The sequence below is a fragment of the Lissotriton vulgaris genome, unplaced genomic scaffold, assembly GCF_964263255.1.
Source record: "Lissotriton vulgaris unplaced genomic scaffold, aLisVul1.2 SCAFFOLD_2001, whole genome shotgun sequence".
Lineage (NCBI taxonomy): Eukaryota > Metazoa > Chordata > Amphibia > Caudata > Salamandridae > Lissotriton > Lissotriton vulgaris.
Window position 1 is genome coordinate 49,208 of NW_028248739.1, and position 19,409 is coordinate 68,616.

The 19,409-nt window shown below is 47.0% G+C and overlaps 1 protein-coding gene across 1 annotated transcript in view; it reads right to left on the minus strand.

Annotated features, from left to right (window-relative positions):
- The window catches only part of LOC147663839 (phytanoyl-CoA dioxygenase, peroxisomal-like), a gene marked incomplete at its 3' end in the record, with an annotated part of 121,622 nt that overhangs the window by 46,800 nt on the left and 55,413 nt on the right, over positions 1 to 19,409 (minus strand). Inside the window, exon 4 of the mRNA XM_086950163.1 lies at positions 18,022 to 18,190. Coding sequence (XP_086806289.1) covers positions 18,022 to 18,190 — 169 coding nt within the window. The remainder of the gene's footprint in view (positions 1 to 18,021; positions 18,191 to 19,409) is intronic.

Below are 19,409 nucleotides of genomic sequence, written 5' to 3' on the forward strand. Positions count from 1 at the left end.
GACCATGTCGGAGAGATTCCCATGATGCTGCGCCCACTGAAACTTCAGTTCCCACTTCTGAGCCCACATATGCCAGTGGGTATGTGTCACAAGCAGGATGCAGAAGGCCATGAGCACCCGCGTAGCTAGGGGGGGGCGGTCCGCCCCAGGCGGCACTATTTTGAGGGCGGTGGCGGCCGCGTGGTACTGGTCCGTTGAGGCAGCCTTTATAATTTATTTGGGTACACTGACTGACACTACTATCAGTCAGTGTACCCAAATAAATTATAAACGCTGCCTCAACGGGCCAGTACCGCGCGGCCGCCGTTTGAAGTGTAAGCGCTGCGCAGCCAGTGGATTGGCATTCACGTGACATGGAGAGGTCACGTGAATGCACCTAACAGTGTATCCTTTTACTGTCTCTGGGCGCGAAGGCAGGGCAAGCAGAACTTACGTTTGATTACGTTGCTAATGCCCGCCATGCTGCAATAATTCTTTTGGTGCCTCCTTGATTATGCGTGCAAATATCGGCTTTAACTGGAGGGGCCGCATAGTCATGGCAGAGGCAGAGATGCATGCAGGGTCGGTCGGGCGATTATCAATACAAAAGGTCCACCGTCCGGCTCAGCTGAGGTGAGTGAAGTACCTTGCTGCTCCCTCGGCGTAGCTAGGGGGGGGCGAGGGGGCCTCACCGAGCGCCTGAGGGGAGCTTACCGAGCCTTCATTTGTTGTGAGATGACCTATACTAGTGCGAATCTCGGCACAAAACACCTGGTCGAAAAAATGCACCGGGGGCAAACGCCAATGGAAAAGCGATCTCTAAAAGCACAAGGGCATGATCTGACAATGTGCAGGGGAGTTGCCCTACTTGACTGTCCAAGTGAGGACGTCGCAAAGTGGTTAGCTAGTAGTCTATATGCGATCAGGCTCCGTGCGTCAATGTGACACATGTCCCCTCTGTACGGTCCCGGTTTCCAGACATCAACTTAGTTAAAATCTTGCATTAGGATGTGAAGCTGTGCTGCCGCACTGGGGTGGGTGTGGCGAGAGGCGCCCGATCTATCTTAGAATGACGCAAGATGTTGAAGTCCCCGCCCCAGGACCAAGGTTTGCTATCTGTCGCCATACCTCTGTAAAGAAATCGGACAGTAAATATTAGGCCCATATATGCAGCTAAGAAACCGGCCCACACACTGACCTATCAGTAGCTCACCAGGCACTGTCTGAAAGTCTTTTGGGCTTGGCACTGTCTGATTGCCGTACTGGCTAGTCCGATTCTGACCAGGGTATCCTGTGTATAGAATCTACCTTTAGGCAGTCTGAAATGACTTCCATGTTCAGACAGGCCATGGGATTGGACCCCATGAGACTTATAACAATACTCAGGCCAACTTTATCTTGTCTTCTAGATACCCAATACACAGTTATTCATGGCAGATGAAATGAGGTGTACTATGTGGCAAACTCAACAGGCATCTGGAAAACCACTATTCTTTGTTTTGCAATCGAGAAACATCTGTGTAACTTCAGATGCCTGCACCACACGCAAAAGGCCTTTTTGGCAATGCAGTGGAAAAACTGAGGGGGTGGGGGGGAGGGGGGGGGGGGGGTAGGGGTAAAAATAGTGTTTTCCCATTTTATCTCTCATAGGAAATTGCGCTTGCGCCGTGCTCGGACCACCGCAGGCGTGCCTCGGCCTCTGAAGCTCATCGTGACCCGGGCCTACCTGCGTTAGTGGCTGCTGACTCATCGTCCTGACCCGGCTGCTTGCTACTTTTGGCCTGTGCATAGTGGTATAATTGTGGTCCCGTGCCCTAGGGGTTAACAGACTCGGGACCGGGCTTCTGCCTGTAGCTGTAACAGTGTGTACCAGCCGGGGGGAAGACGCCTGTTGTCGCTGGACCATCTCCGCTCTTCCCCTGCTTCAAGAAATACGTAAGTGTAAAATTAAACATAATTTATAACCTCTGACATCGCAATCGTGCTCTTATTACAAGTGATGTCCCTTTGGTTTTATTAGATTTATAGCAGACAAGTATCAAGAAAGGTAATGCTTTTATTTTATGTTTGTCAGAGCGGAAGAAATTAAAGCGTTACACTACACCTGCTCAACATTTTGGTAGTGGAATCTACATTCAGTGCCCCAGCGAACCATGATGGATGCTTTCAAGTGAGGACATCAAATCTTTAAAACAGTCCTCCTCCGCCTCCTTCTCTCCCGCCACCACTATAGCAGTCATTATGTTATTTTCTATGCTTGAGTTAAGAAAGTATAAACAGACAGTGGTCCAAGACCTATTATTTTAAACATGGAAAAAATCACAGTTAAATAAGTCAGGGGGCGTGTGTTATTTTAACCGCCCGGATCAATTGATGAAGAGAGATAGAGAATAGGCAACAGCGACAGACTAAAGATGTAAGCACAATATTTTTAATCTATTGTCAGGGATTGGAAACACAAATTACAATATTTCAATCTATTGTCAAAATAGAATACACAATGTTATGTACTTTTTTCTTTTTTATTTTTTATGCAATGTCCCGTATTCAAAACGTGCAGTAGAACAAAAAAGGGTGTTAAAGGCAAGTGAGCGTGACAAAGTGAACGGAAAAGAATCACACAGATTTAAGAAAAAATATTCCAGGCAATTCACAAGAAACATCAGCCAGAGATGGCTGGTACCATATAACCTGACCACTTCAATTAATCAACATAGATTCTTAGTTTTTTACTAGACAACAGATGGCGAAATATGTCTGCACTATAACAGCAAGGGGAATGCAGTTAGTGGTCCAGGTTGGTTAAATGAAATGTCGACGTTTCGACTCGACTAGCGGCCATGCGGTCGTTTTTTCCTGGGCCATGCGAGTCTTCTTCAGGACAGGTGGGGACGGGACAATAGGGATCCCTTTTGGTGACCCCTTCTAGGAGAAAATGGTCATGGTTCCCACTCCACATATACTCAGTCCTTAAGATTACGGGCCTCCCAGTTGGGTCCGCGATCGTCTGAGGAGGAAGCGCGTCTCTCAAGGAACTCGACGGCAATACTCGCCGAGCATTGCCGTCGAGTTCCTTGAGAGACGCGCTTCCTCCTCAGACGATCGCGGACCCAACTGGGAGGCCCGTAATTGACATAGGATATATCGACCCGACCTTCCGGGACTCAGCCCCCACGGAGGCTCTGATTCTACTAACACAATCCTCCGACCCTTCTACCTGAGACACAAACATTAAGGCTTATTGATTAACCCTTGAGGAAGTGCCTGATCTTGACAAACACCCAATACCTAGGATTGGGACTGTTAATCCAGACATGTAGTGCCACATGTCCACCCTTCGGATAGAAAATCGTAACAAGACAACAAAGACCAATTGGACAACTGCCCTGAAATCTTAAGGACTGAGTATATGTGGAGTGGGAACCATGACCATTTTCTCCTAGAAGGGGTCACCAAAAGGGATCCCTATTGTCCCGTCCCCACCTGTCCTGAAGAAGACTCGCATGGCCCAGGAAAAAACGACCGCATGGCCGCTAGTCGAGTCGAAACGTCGACATTTCATTTAACCAACCTGGACCACTAACTGCATTCCCCTTGCTGTTATAGTGCAGACATATTTCGCCATCTGTTGTCTAGTAAAAAACTAAGAATCTATGTTGATTAATTGAAGTGGTCAGGTTATATGGTACCAGCCATCTCTGGCTGATGTTTCTTGTGAATTGCCTGGAATATTTTTTCTTAAATCTGTGTGATTCTTTTCCGTTCACTTTGTCACGCTCACTTGCCTTTAACACCCTTTTTTGTTCTACTGCACGTTTTGAATACGGGACATTGCATAAAAAATAAAAAAGAAAAAAGTACATAACATTGTGTATTCTATTTTGACAATAGATTGAAATATTGTAATTTGTGTTTCCAATCCCTGACAATAGATTAAAAATATTGTGCTTACATCTTTAGTCTGTCGCTGTTGCCTATTCTCTATCTCTCTTCATCAATTGATCCGGGCGGTTAAAATAACACACGCCCCCTGACTTATTTAACTGTGATTTTTTCCATGTTTAAAATAATAGGTCTTGGACCACTGTCTGTTTATACTAATACGTTACCCAGGTCCAGTACCGTTTTGGGTTACCCCATTTCTTTAATGAGTTAAGAAAGTGGCAGGCACACTGCGCCGGCTTCTCAACAGATAATCTGACCCTACTATAATAACGGACTTTGTCGAAATCTACAGAAACATTATTGTGTTTGCAGTGGTGCGGTACACACACAGTAGTGCAGATCCCAGTGAGTCCTCGTTTTGTTTAACAATAAGCTTAGAAGGGCACTCAAAGCTTCAGTTTCTGGTGCTTTCCAGCACTTGTAACCTCTTCTTACAGTGCATTGTTGCACAAATGGGTGCAATTCTTGATATTTATGTTTTCCTGGTTTTCATTGCTTGCGTGTGAGAAAGTGTCACTCCTAGAAAATTGAAATGTCACTCAAAATTGCACTGAAATTATGAAAATGTCACACTTTGCAGTCTGAAAACTTGGGCAGCTTTGTTGTATGTCATCTTAGGCTGGACGGGGCAGTTAGGTTTGATGCACAGTGGGGGAGGAAGTGTAAATTATGCAGCTTGATAGACAAAGCACTGACGCATTTTACCTGGGCACAAGCAGTGTATTTTGGGACATGTAGTAGATTTAGATTTGGGCAAATATCACGAAGGACGGATTTAGAAGAGTGGGGTCACTTCGATTGTTACAAGGTTACCAAGGTAAGATGAAGGGGAGGTTACTATTGTGAAAAGACGTCAGAACGTTAAATAAATCACTAATGATTATGAAGTACATGAAAGGAAAGGTTACTGCCTAACGCAGCATGGAAGAGGGAGATATAGGGTTAACGCAGGTGGTTACGAAAAGGAGAAGGGTGAACACAGAGCACAGGTTCTAAAAGCACAGGTTTAGGAAAGCATGCAGTACGTGGGGGCTTGTATTTCAATCGTGAGGTGTTTATGGAAGCTGATTTAGAAGGTAAAGTTCCGGGGTGACTTACCTGTTGGGCAACAATTCGTTTATGAATGGGTGTCACGTAAATGTATTGGGATGCAAGGGTTTGAAATGTGGGATGTGGAGAGGTGGTTTTGGGCATCAACTTAGGGGTAGCTCTAGGGTTACTTTTAGCAGCTCATAACAAGCTGTGATGTTATGAGTGGGATGTCACAAACAAGGTAGGTAGAACTGATGTAAGTTTTGGTTTTTTTTCTGCTTCTCCTTCAGCGGTGTAGCTAGGTGGGGCGGTCCGCCCCAGGCTGCACTATTTTGGGGACGGGGGCTGTCTCGCCCTGGACCGTGTCATGTATGTGCATGTAATTTGCATGATTGAGGTAACTATTAGCAGCGATACTACGTGTCTCTCGGACCTCTTTCAGGTGCTCGCCGTCCTTTTTCCCCAGCACCACCCCAGGGGGGCGGCAAGCTGAAGGATAGCCCCGGGCGCCACAAGCTCTAGCTACGCCTCTGGCCATGAGTCCCAGAAGCCTCAGAGTCAGCCTCACTGAAATCCAGGATAGAGGCTGAAACATCTGCACCATAGCCTGAATATCCTGGGGTAGCTGTTCAGGAGAAAACGTCTGAAATTGCACTGGGTCCAGAACAGCTCTAATGAAAGGGAATGTCTGAGAAGGAGTCAGGTGTGACTTCGGCATGTTGACAGTGAACCCCAGGGAGTACAGGAGGTCTGCCATGGTACAAAGGAGGGAGACAACTGACTGGTAAGAGCCCGCCTAAAACAGCCAGTTGTCTAGATAGGAGAGGACTGGCACCACTGTTCTCTGCAGATGAGCTGAAGCCACCACCATCACCTTGGTGAACACCAGAGAGGATCTGTTAAGGTCAAAGAGGAGGATGGTGAACATCTGTAGGCAGGTAGGACGGGGATGTGGAAGTATGCGTCCTGCAATTCCAACGCTATCATCCAGTCTCTGGATCCAGGTCAGACAGTACTTGAGCAATGGGGAGCTCTTTCAATTTCTTCCTGAAAACAATGACATTCACAGGGCGCAGGTCTAGGATAGGACGAAGGGCTCTATCCTTCTTGGGCACTAGAAAGTAGCAGGAATAGCAAGCATAACCTACTTCTGATGCCGGCACCCTGTCTATGGCTTCTTTGGCTAAGACATCTGCCACTTCGTGGCTGAGTAAGGAGATATGGTCCTCCAACAGCTTGTCACAAATGGTTGGCATGGGTGGAGCGGTACTCACGAAGGGGAGGGAGAAGTGCTTTCAGACAAATTGAAGAACCCTTCGGTCAGATGTTATCGACCTCCAGTGGCGCCGGTGATGGCGTATTCTACCTCCAACTGGGTACACATGATGGTTGGAGGGCAAACTAAAGAGACTTGGAGGCTGCGTCTGCTGGGGGAATGGTGGACTTGCCCAATCTCTGCCTTCCTGACCCACTACAGCTGTGGGTATCCCAGCATTGGCCATGCTGGTATTGGGAAAGCTGGAGTGCATTGTTGGCTGGGTGGGTTGACACGGCTGGAAGCCCCTTCTGTGGCAATCCAAGGACCGAAAGATGAACTGAGGTCGGTGAGGGCTCATGGACAGGCCCATGGTCCTTCCCGTAGCTCTGCTGTACTTGTGGCGCTCTAGCTCTGAGTCCTTCTTGCTTCTGAAGAGAGGAGAGCAACCAAAGGGCATGTCCATGAGCGAGGCCTGGACATCCCCTGAAAAACCAGTGGTTCTCAACCAGGCATGTTGCCTAAGGGCCACTCACGAAGAAACCGCTCTGCCCAGTTAGTCTATCATATCCAGCCCGCATTGTATAGGGAACTTAGCTGGGTCCTTCCCATCGGCAATAGCTTGGGAGAGTATGGCTCAGCCTCCTCTGGGAAAATAGGCTTCACCTGCGCAACAGAGTCCCAGAGCAAGTAGGAGTATCAGCCCAAAAGGCTTGCGGTGTTCACCGACCACAGTGCCAGCCTGGCAGAAGAAAACGTCTTTTTCCTAAGGTATCCAGCCTCTTGAATTCCCTGACTAGTGGAGTGCATAGTGAATTGACCCGGATTTAGTTGGAAAGTGGAGGCTTGGACTACTAAGCTCTCCGGGGTGGTGTATTGTTATATTATTTTACGTTATGTTAATTATACTTATAGAGCGCATGATTACCATAAGATGTCCTGGCGCTTAGTTCAGAGCTAACGGAAAGACAGGAGAAACTGATTCCCAAAAAGCCAGGTCTTTACCGACTTCCTGAAAGAAAGTAGATCTGGGGAGGCATGGATATGGAAAGGAAGAGTATTCTATACAACAGCAGTACAGATGACAAAGCTCCTGCCCAACCCCCACCCCCTCACTTGGCTTTTTTTAATTTGGGCACAACGATCATTGATGCTCCAAAGGAGCGCAAAGTTCTGGCAGGGATATACCAGCTGAAACGTTGCTAAGGTGGTCAGGACCTATACCATGGAGAGCTTTGAAGGCAAAGTAGAGTGCCGTGAATCTGGCCCATTGCCTTATTGGTTGCCAGTAGAGCTTGCTTATTTCTCTCTTAACTGAAGTATACTTGGGAATTCCAGTAAGCATGCTAGCTGCTGCATTTTGAAGTAGTTGGTGCTTCTTCAAATGCTGTTGCTGCATGTTCAGGTATAGACTGTTACAATAGTCTAATTTAGATAAAATCCTCCCCATGGGATGGGACAACTTCAGTGGGTAATTGTCCTATTCAGATGACACCCTGTGCAGAGCTTGGACCAGGCTCTGAGTAGGACGTCTGTGAGGGCTTCATTAAAAGGGAGGAGCTATTCGGAAGGGGTTACTCCTGGCTGAAGCACCTCAGTCAAGATGTTCATCTTGACAGCCATGGAGGGGAGATGAAGGTCCAAGACCTCAGCCACCCTCCTCACCACCATTGGAAAGGAGTCTCCCTACTCTGTATTCATGAAAGGACACTAGGGTGGCATCTATATAGGCACAACGCATGTCACTTCCAGCTCTGACGACGCCACACAGGGCCGAGCGATGCCACCTACTGGAGCGCAGGGGTACTGCTCATAAAAAGAATTACGGATCCAGTCTGACGCTTGGGGAAATCTAAGATAAGGAATCTGCCGTTGGAAGTCTATCAGACTGTGCATGATGCACAATACCTGTAACTTAAAGACCACTTTATTATGATCTCCCTTAAAAAGCACCTGCCCTGCTTCTCTCATCAGAAACGTAGGAAGATTTAATTGGGCCTGAATTTACTTTTGAGCAACGTCATGGTTATCTAAAAGAACATGTATTTTTCCAATTGGAAACTCTACACAGGATAGTTATTTTTTTCCATTGTCCATAAGGCCAGAGTAGCCACAGCAAGTATCCCTCCTGATCAACAAATATAGTCTCTAATAGAAAAAAACCTTAGCTAGACTTCTACATTCTAAAAATGCAGACTAACTCTTACTCTTTGGACTGAGAAACTATAACTTTCTCAGGAAACGTTAGACCATTGCAAGGCACTGCTAAATAAAAGAGTACTCTTTAAAACACTGTTAGGTCCACTGGAGTATCTTCTCATCAGTTTTTTTAAAAAAAACTGTATTTGCCGATCTCACTATTTTCTACTTGCTATACTCACGATTGTTGCCTGAAGATTGGTCTCCTCGGTCCACCGCAGCAAACCCATGCTGATTGAGTGGAGGGAGCACTTTCTAGGCTGCTGAATCAGGGTGTTTTCCTCCACTTCCTGCCTATGCGTCCTAGAGCGGCCATTGTGGCAGGGCGATGCTGTAGTCTCGCGCAGGCATTTACCTATTTTGTCGCAGTATGGCGCCGACGCGCCGCTGTCGTGCCGAAGGTGCACCAAAGGAAAACCTGTCTGCGCACGTCCCCGACCGGACTGCGGCCAGGGCCAAAGACGCTGCCCGTTTCCCTATTGCTTGTAGGATTGCCTATAGCCACACTGACATGACTGCCCTTACGCCTAATCTGTGCCCACACCAGACTATCCGGACACTTGGAGATGTTGAGATGAAACATGTATGCTCACATTGATGATTCTCTCTAAATAATTCCAGCCAGTATAGAAGCATCTCACCTCACACCTTACAATCTACCTCATCCCCTTCGAAAATATCACTAAAAGCCGGGTTAATAAATTGTAGATCCATGGTCAAACATGCATTTGATATCTTTCAGTCCATTATAGATAATGATTGGGACCTCCTATTTTTGACAGAAACGTGGCTTCGTGACAACACTAATCCATCTCTGACTTTGGCTATCCCCGAAGACTATGGGCTACTGTGTGCCAATAGACAGAACGGGAAACAGGGAGGGGGAGTGGCTATCTTTTATAAAATAAAATAGGGATTACAACATCTCACTTTGAGCAGATTGATTGTATAGAAGGACTATATCGGCATCTATTTCTTGCTCTGGCCTCCTGCTCTATAGACCTCCTAACTCTAGCTTGATCCATTTGCCCGCCTTGGCCGACTATATCTCTCAAGCCAGCATACGTGAGGCTAACTTCACGATGCTTGGGGATTTGAACTTACATGTGGACGATGTGTCCTGTCCACACAGTTCTAACTTTATTGCAACATTAGCAGGATGCAACCTAATGCAATATGTTTCTCTTCCTACACACAAGGCAGGCCACACTCTGGATTTGATCTGTTCCAATCTTCCTGACATTACGGTCCATGCTCCTTTGCAAGTAATTTGGTCAGATCACTTCTTAATTCCCTTTCAAATTCAATTGACTAATACAAATAGAGCTACCTCTATTCCTAAGGAGTTTAGGAGGAACTGAAGCAACATCACTCTAGAATCACTAACACATCACATGAAGGATTCTAAGCCGGCTCCAGCGAACGATCTTGAGTCTAGTATCTCGAATTTGAATTAGTGGATTGGCAGTGCGCTCGACTCCCTGGCACCTCAGAAAACAGTAAAATCCCTCCTTCTGCACCATGGTATTCTGAGGAGCTTAGACAAAAAAAGTCAGACTGTAAGGTTCTCGAACGCAGCTTGAGACTCACGTATTCTGCAGAAAGCAAGGCTGACTATCGAGCAGCTCTCAAAGAATATCCCAAATTGCTCATAAAGAATAAAAGAGCCTTTCTATCTGATAGAATTAATAATAGTAAGAACTCATCCAGGGAGATTTTTAAGATTGTCAAATCCTTTAATGATCCACAGGCCCTGACTCACACTCATCCTACATCACAGAACCTATGTAATAAACTCTCTGAATTCTTTGAGGATAAAATTGCATTGATCTATGCTTCTTTTCCCAAGCCGCAAGATGACCCCCAGACCTATGAGGACCATGTTTTGGTACAGGCCCCCATGTCAGTATTCTCAGAATTTGCTGAAATTTCGGAGAGAACCTCTTTTCATGAACTACAGAAATACAAGTCAGGCTCACCAAGCGACCCCATGCCAGCTAAACAATACAAAGACCTTGCGGGATTTCTCAACCCGCATTTAAACCCCATTTGGAACCTATCGCTGAGATCGGGTATTTACCCTGCAGTGTGGAAACACGCATTTCTTGTGCCCATCCTCAAAAAAGCCAATGCAGACCCAGAAGCCCCTTGTAACTATAGACGTATCTCTCTATTACCTGCTCCGGAAATTGGTCCATCAGCAATTGGCCAGTTTCATTTAGTCCAGAGGCCTTCTTCATGACTCTCAATCCGGGTTTTGGTCGGGATATAGTACGGAGTCAGCCCTAATTGAAATGGCGGACTCAATACATTGGGCAATAGATGGAGGTTCCAAAGCGGTGTTAGTGCTGTTAGAGTTGTCTGCAGCATTTGACACCGTTTCCCATCCTATCCTCCTGAACCACCTAAAGTCCATAGGAGTCCAGGGCACAGTATTGACTTGGCTATCTTCCTTCCTCTGTGAGCGCAAACAGGTCCGGACCCCTCCCTATACTTCTCCTGTGAAACCTCTCAAATGGGGTGTTCCGCAGGGCTCAGCTTTGAGCCAGCTTCTTTTTAATATATACTTAACCCCGTTGGCCGAAATAATCTCGAAATCTGGGATCAAAATAACATCATACGCTGATGACACTCAGCTATTGTTCACCTTCAATGATGTATCCGTTTCCACCTTTGACCCCCTCAAAGTATGTCTCAGGAATATTGCGGCCTGGATGGACCGCAATTTCTTGAAACTCAATGCGGATAAGACCGAGATCTTATTTTTTAACCAACCATTTCTTCTAATTTATGGTGGCCTGAGGAATTGGGCATTGCCCCTCTCCCAAGGATTTGGTTAAGAATCTGGGCTTCAGATGGGACAATTGTTTGTCCCTTGCTACTCAGGTTCAGACCGTCTCAGCCCCCTGCTTTGGCAAAATGTAAACAAATAAAAAAATTAATTGACTATTTGTCTAGCGCTACTAGCAAAACTGTGCTCGATGCGTTGGTTACTTCGCACCTCAACTATGCGAATGGATTATATCTGGGTCATTCTATGGGCCTGCTCCATAGACTCCAGGTGGTCCAAAATGCAGCGGCCGGCATAATCTGCGGCGTCCCGCTTAGGCAACGCAAAAACTGCACTGGCTCCCCATTGCCAAACGGATCGTGTTTAAAGCTTTAACATTGGCCTTTCAGGCAGCCAAAGGTCTGGGACCAGCGTACCTCAGGAGGAGACTCCATCCCTATAGTCATTTTAGAGCCCTACGCTCTAATACTAAACATCTACTTGTTACCCCCAGATTCAAAAAAACTAGATCAGTAGGCAAGTCATTTGAGGTGGGTGCCACTCAATGTTGGAACAAACTCCCCCTTCACCATCGCCAGATCCAGTCTGAACTTGAGTTTCCTAAATCTCTCAAGACCTGGCTATTCAGCCGCCAGGACTAGTCAGCGCTCTTGCTCTGCTCCGCTTTCTGTCTGCTGTTAGCGCCGGGACACCCCGTTGGGGTAGCTGTGCACTTAATAAATGCCTTACTATTCTCATCAGTTTCTAAATTAGTTAAATATAGACCAAATCACAAACTCCGTTCAGAGAATAACCATCTAATCACAGTTCTTCAATTCAGGTAACCCAGGTGAAGCGGGTCTCCCTTTATTGAAGGTAGACGCTTAACTCCTAAAGTTTAGAAAAGTCCTCAAAACATAGCTTTTTGATCCATTTAAACACAGTAGCTTTGCATTGTTAATGTCTCAGAAACATATTTTACACTATAATGTAAATAATATCATGGTGTGAACTTGTGTTTTTTAAGTGTCTAATTAGATAGTGTATTAAGAGAGTCGCCCTAGATAGAAAAGACAGTATTGGCAGGTGACGGCATTACGATTTCCACACTTTTGACTGTTGGAACAGGCCCTCTCTGCAGTGGCACACACAAAAAAATGTTGCCCTCCTCCGCCCCTTTTTTGCTGAATTCATATTTGTTGGCTTAGGACTCCGAGCACTTTACCACTGCTAACCAGAGCTACATTGAATGTGATCTCTCCTTAAAACATGGAAGAATTGGCTTATACCCTATTGGCATATTTCCTTTCCTTTTAAGTCCCTAGTAAAGTGCACTACATGTGCCCAGGGCCTGTATATTAAATGCTACTTGTGGGCCTGCAGCACTGATTGTGCCACCCACTTAAGTAGCCCTTTAAACATGCCTCAGGGCATGGCCAAGATGGCGGAGGAGTAGCAGCCATCTCACGGAGCTCCACTGAGCGAGGCCGAAATTTATCAGCTTTGGTGGCCGCCTCAGGCTGCTGGAACCTGCAGGGGAAGCAGCCGCAGTTGAGAGAGTTCCTGCCTTTGGGTCACTTGATGAGGTGCCTACAGCCCGCATGACCAACAAAGACACCTCTGGCCCTGACTGAGCGGGGAAGAGGCGGGCGCCATTATAGAAGTCGGGCCTCTGAGGGCGCAGGCTGCGAAGAATCGGAGGTCATCGCGGAGTGTTGAAAGCGGCGACGCTGAAGTATCAGCGAGGGTGTTCGTGAAGGCGAACACAGTAGTGAGGACCAGATTACTGGCGGAAGGTAGTCAGAGGAGAGACACGGATGACAGGCCCCGGGCCGAGCGGGCCTTCCCTGCTGGCTAGCAGAAGAGGAGATCGGGGTTCTCCTGGTGCATGATCCGGAGCCTGTTAACCCGGTGTGAAGAGGTGAGGCGGCGAGAGGGCCTATTAAGCGAAATTGAGAGGCCAGCACGGGGAGAAACTTGCCGGGAAAAGACTATGGGCCCGACAGGACCCTCAGTAGTGCAAGGTAAGCCTGTCAGCGACGAAGAGAGCCCTGTGTCAAGGCCGCAGTAAGGAAGACCCGTAAAGCGAGCCCGGGAGACGCCGCTTGAGGCCCTCTGCCAGAGCGCAACTGCAGGCGAGATTTGAAGAGATAGAGGGGCCGGACGCCAGGCGCATCTGAGTCTGGAAGTAGCAGAGGGCCTAACAAAAGCCAGGGCTTCCAATAGGCCTCCCACTGATCTGTAAAGCGGAGAGCTGGAACGCTCTAGAAGATAGCACGACAGAAGCCAGGGCGGCAGGGTCAGGCCTGCGGAAGGGAGCACACGTGGGGAGGCCCGCTGGGAACCATCATTTCACCGCATCTGAGGACAAACCTACTCTAAGGAATCGGGAACTGCCTGGGTTTAACTCAGCATATACCAAAAAAGACGCTAACATCAAAGACATCCTGCAGAAACCAGGGGGCAAACAGCCAGACGGACAAACCGTGAGGGCCTGCAGGTGGGCATTTACCAGGACCTCTCCCAGCTAAAGCTCTAGCGCTGCAGGACCCTGCGCCCTGTGATTATGTTCCTGCGGGAGCATGAGATACGCTACAGGTGGGGACAGCCCATTAAGCTACTCTTTGTGTGGGATAACGAAACGCACGCAGTGAGGTCCACTTGAGAGGCGCAGATCCTTCCTTGGACTACAGCTGGGATTCCCCCAATTGGGAGGACATGGGTAGCACTCGCCACTAAGAGGACATCAAGCAGAAGGGACCACAGAATGTTGGGAGGGAGGGAAACCCACAATATTCCAATGGCGCCCCATAACACTTTAATAGTAAGGCTCAATGTACGAGGCCTTAACTCGCCGGCAAAACAAAGGGCACTCTTGACATACCTCAAAGAAATTAAGTGCGATGTTTGTATTCTGCAGGAAACGCATTTGAAACACACAGACTTGACGAGTCTCCGGTCTCGCTGGTTTGGCCGCCAAATTTTTTCATCCATGCCAGGGAAGAAGGCAGGGGTAGCGGTATTATTTGCGACACTTCCCTGGGAAGATACTAAATAGGCAGACAGAAATGCCAGGATGGCTGCTGGCACTTCAGGTGGTTGCGGGAGGCCACAATTACACACTGGCATAAATATAAGGGCCCAATGAGGGACAAGAGGTGTTTCTTAGGGACGCCTTAGGTTCAGTCCTGGAAACCTCGGTGAGAATCTTATAGTGGGGGGTGGGCACTACAATATAGTACAAGATCCTGCCCTTGGCAGAACCACACAACGTATGGGACACCTGGGAGCACTATTGGCGCCAAGCAGCAGTGGTTGGCGGCAACGTGACCTTACGACCCTCGACTACACTTTCTTCTCGGCGACACATCAGTCTTACACTTGCCTAGACTTCTTCTTAACCACACCACGAATTACCCTAGGGATATTAGACACTAACATAGGCACTGCATCGCTCTCAGATCATGCACCCATTAGCCTTTCCTGATTTTTAAAGGGGGATTATCAGAGACATAGGGTATGGATACTTAACCATAAATTACTTACATATGATGCTAACAATAAAGAAGTCCAAGAGTCCATACAAACCTTTCTGGGCAACAACGATGATGGTCACGCGCATGTACACCTACTGTGGGACACTGTGAAGGTGGTCATCCAAGGATAGCTTATTGCGATAGGAGACAAATTGAACCGGGACAAAAGTGAAAAATGGAGCCAACTGGAGGGGCAGATTAAAGAGACGAAATGGTGCGCCATAGTGCGGGGGCTGTCCAGGCGCACCGCCAGCTTACCAATATCCTCAAGCAGATGAAAGCACTGGATCTTGAAGGGCCGAATTCTCCCTTCTCTGCACCAAGCAACGCTTTTATGATGGGGGGAATAAGGCCGGAGAGCTATTAGAGTGCCAGATACGCTCCCAAATAATCCAACGCTGCATAGTAGAGATGACCTAATAGATCTTGAATTCGAAAATGTTTACACAGAGCTCTTTATAGCAGATCCCTTAGATGAATCAGCAGCAGCAGCGGCATATGTCGCTCAGGCACATATCGCGTCTCTCCCAGGTGCGGATGCAGACAAATTAGATGCAGACATTAAACCAGACAAGGTGTTGAGGGCGATCAAGGGACTGGCGTCGGGCAAGGCTCTAAGGGAAGATCGGTTTTCCTCAGACTTTTACAAGATCCTAGCTCCGAGCTTAGTCTTGCTACTCACCCGACTCTTTAACTCCTTCAGCTCTGAAGGAACTATACCTACTTCCATGCGCATGGCCACGGTGGTGGTCTTGCCAAAGCCGGGCAAGGTTCAGAAGAAATGCGCCTCATACTGCCCCATCTCGTTGCTGAATGTAGAGCTTAAAATCTTCACCAGAATACTGGCGGCTCGCTTAGCACCACACATGCAGGGGCTGGTGGACCCCGACCAGTCGGGATTCATACCCAAAAGAGGTTGCAGTGATGGCACCAGACAATTATGTCACCTTATTGACAAGACTCAACGCTCTCCGAAACCAACCTTGCTCCTGTCGGTAGATGCCAAGAAGGCTTTTGATTGGGTCCAGTGGCCATACCTGCGCCTGGCCGTGGCGAGATTTGGCCTGGGCCTCTGGTACTTGCAGTGGGCTAATAGCACATATAAAGAACCTGAGGCAAGAATTAATGTAAATGGGGTTAGGTCTCAGGCCTTAAAAATTTGGAGAAGCACCCGACAAGGGTTTCCCTTATCACCCCTCCAACTTGCTCTGTATATGGAGCCTTTCGCGGAGCACATCTGAAAACACGCCGCAATCACTGGAATTTGCATGGGGGATAGGGAACACAAGATTTCCCTCAACGCTGATGATGTGGTGCTCTTTCTCACCCAATCGCTCACCTCCACTCATGCAGGAATTCGCTGAATTTGCCCGGGTCACAGGCTTCAATATTAATATTCAAAAGTCACAAACTCTTGGCCTCTATTCCTAGAGCTGACTTAGGGAGATTAAAAGCAGACTTTCCCTTTGGGTGAGCAGAGTCGGGTATCCCCTATCTGGGCCTCCAAATATTCTCCACGCTGGACAGTACAACACGCAAGAACTATGGTACCCTACTGACCAACACCCACACAGACCTCCAGCATTGGAGACAACTCACACTGTCATGGGTGGGTAGACTGGCCGCTGTAAAGATGTCTATATTGCCCTGCATACTTTACGTAATGCAGACTCTCCCGCTGCAGCCTCCCACCCCCTCCTCAGGTACTGACCAAACTGCAGCACCTTTTGGTAGATTTCATTTGGGGTGGGAAAAAAGCTTGCATGGCACGCCAACAAACTTGTTTGAAACAGGCAGTTGGTGGACTGGGAGTTCCGCACCTAGTGCAGTATTATCAACTGGCCCAATTGCAATATATGGTAGACTGGTACAGGCCAATGTTCGAAAAACATTGGTGCTTCATTGATCAGGCAATAGCGGGCATTCATATGTGAAAGTTCCATGGCTACCCAGATGCTACCGCCCAGTGGGGGTTTACATTTCCCCGGTGTTGAGAGCCACGATGGCTGCGTGGGACAGGGTTCAGGTTATGTTATATGGTATGTTATGTTATGTTATAGGGAGTATTTGTAAAGTGTGCGGCTACTCAGGCGAGTGTCAGGGTTCAGGTGGCACAGGGTCTATCTACTCCCACATACCCATTGACCTCTTTCATGGGTCATCCAGAGCTTCCGCCAGCGCGTTATGGACAAAGCTACCTTACATGGCAAGAAGTAAACTGCAAAAGGGTGGGAGATCTTTTTGATGAAAACGGGATAATGTATTTCCCCCAGCTGTCAGCAGGATCCGGTCTCCCTAAAACAACATACTGACAGTGCCTTGCCCTAAGACACTGGGCTACACAACCGGAGGTTAGCATACACGCAGGACGCCCCTTAATGACATTTGAAAAAGGGGTTATAACCAGACACTCGGAAAAACGTTTATTGTTAGACATTTATGCCTTTTTAATTACATCCATACAGCGAAGTAAGACGCCAGAGCAACATAGATGGGAGACAGAATGAAAAGACATCGTACACAGAGCTAGAGCTTCCGCCTGCGGCACGGCTGGTAAGGAGATGTACCTCCTACCTGAACCACTATGAGTGTGGTAGTATATCAATAAATAAAATGAAAGGCCCACACTATAATGCCAGCGTCATATATTATGTTTACAGCATCATGAATTCGAACAGTCAATGCAGGCAGTGCCAGATGCAGAAAGTGCTCAGTGCAAAAGAACATATTTACATATATACACCCAAAAAAACATGGAGGTATCTACAATGAGTTTCAACATTAACAAGAGTATATCCCATACTTGAGTTCTGTTGATCAGATAACCACATGAGTTGTCGACATTTCGACCCAAAGGAAACTAAACCACAAGTTTCATTAGTGCATCGACAAATGGCCTTAAATGGAAGCAATTAACAGAGCAGCCACAAACCACAGATACAATCTGAGTGTTGTCTATCACATAGAATGCTTGGTTCAAATAATACTGGCCACGAAGCACAGAAACAATTTGCATCCGGTACACACTGGACAGGCAGACTCAGTACCTCAATGAGTCTGCCTGTCCAGAACCTACCAGGCACCCATTGCTTCTGTGACGTGTGGCCCGTATTATGTGAAGCAGAGCTGGCCTGATGATTGCAGGGCATGAGGGCTAAGTACTTTCTAGCTGGAATGCCATAGCTCTCTTTTCACTCTATTTTTCCCCTCAATGCAAACAGCTTCCCCTTTCATAAAGCCATTCAAAGCATTTCTTAAGATGGAATTATAAATCAAGGCATCACAAGAGTGCCCTTCCATTTTACCTGAGGCAGACTGCAGAATCTGAAAAGCTCTGCATCATTCTGAAAGTCCTGTATTTTAGTGATGGCTTTCTGGTCTGCAAGAAATTCAGATTTTGCGATGGCAATGTCTCTCATAATTATCAATCCTGGAACTGAAACCTCTTTCCTGCAGATCCTTTCAAATTCATTCCTGGAAAAAATAGACATTATAAAACATAAATATTGAACAGCACAAAAAGAAAGGAGGACTATGATACACTTGCTCTCGCACAGAACTGACATTATCAAGACTTATTTTCCTGCTCATCATATCCTCAGTGCCTCAGTTACTCATGACGGGCAGGTCTTCAGAGTAATATATGCTCGATCTCCTAGAGATCATGGTTCATGGCCACGATTTAGGATTTCTCCTCAGCCTGGGCAGGAGGTTCCTGTCTTCATCTCTGTCCCTGCCAAATAGAAGCAAGAAACTCTCTTGAATCATGTACAGGGTCATGTTGCAAGGCCACCAGTTCTTGGACTAGCCAGAGTCTGTAGCTCTATACTAAAACCAATGAGAATGGCTTAGCAATGCAACAATGGAGGCTTCTTTGTGGCATACTTTGTCGTCCAGTAGCTCTATTAATTTTTCTCTTTCATTTCTTTGTAATAAAGGCCCAGGGTAGGGAGTGAGATTAATTGGTGTCTGTGGTCAGAGTGGATGATGGCTCAAAGGGGAGAAGCTGGCCAGCCCTCCCAGGCCATTGGGCACCATTTGCTGCTATCCTTAGGGCTGCATAGAGAGGAGACCTCTCAGTCTAGAAATTAACAGCATAAGGGCAATTTATAATGGGGGCACTAAAACGTAATGTTTTAACAAGCATCTTCCTTACTCTTTCACTAAAGTTGTTGGTGTCACTTTAAAAAAAAAAAATCTTTTTATTGTTTCAAAATACAAACAAGACATGAGGAGGGACCATTATAAGTACTAAAGTTGTTGGTGTCATATCTATTGGTTTAGCGCTTTGACCTCAGAGAACCGTCTTCAGTGTTTTGCCCTTGGGCCTTCTATATTGTCCTTTTAAATCTAAACCATATTAATCTGTAAAATCCAGGAAGGGCTCTTCATTAGGTCAGATGTTCTGTGCTCTGGCCTTGATGTGAAACATTTCTTACGCCAGAGGCCAGAAATTACTTGAAGCCCACCTATACAAGCTTCACAGATGAGGTTTGCATAATATGTCACGAGAGACACCTAGTCAAAGGGGAGCCACCACTATGAAAAATGCATGACAGTTAACCAGTGACCCCTACAAACACCAAGCAACTGTTAAGGAGTTGATCCTGAAACACGGAACTACATTCATGAGAGTTGAACAATCTCTTTTTAATGCAAAGAAAGGTGTCCCAACAATGACAACCAATTAAAA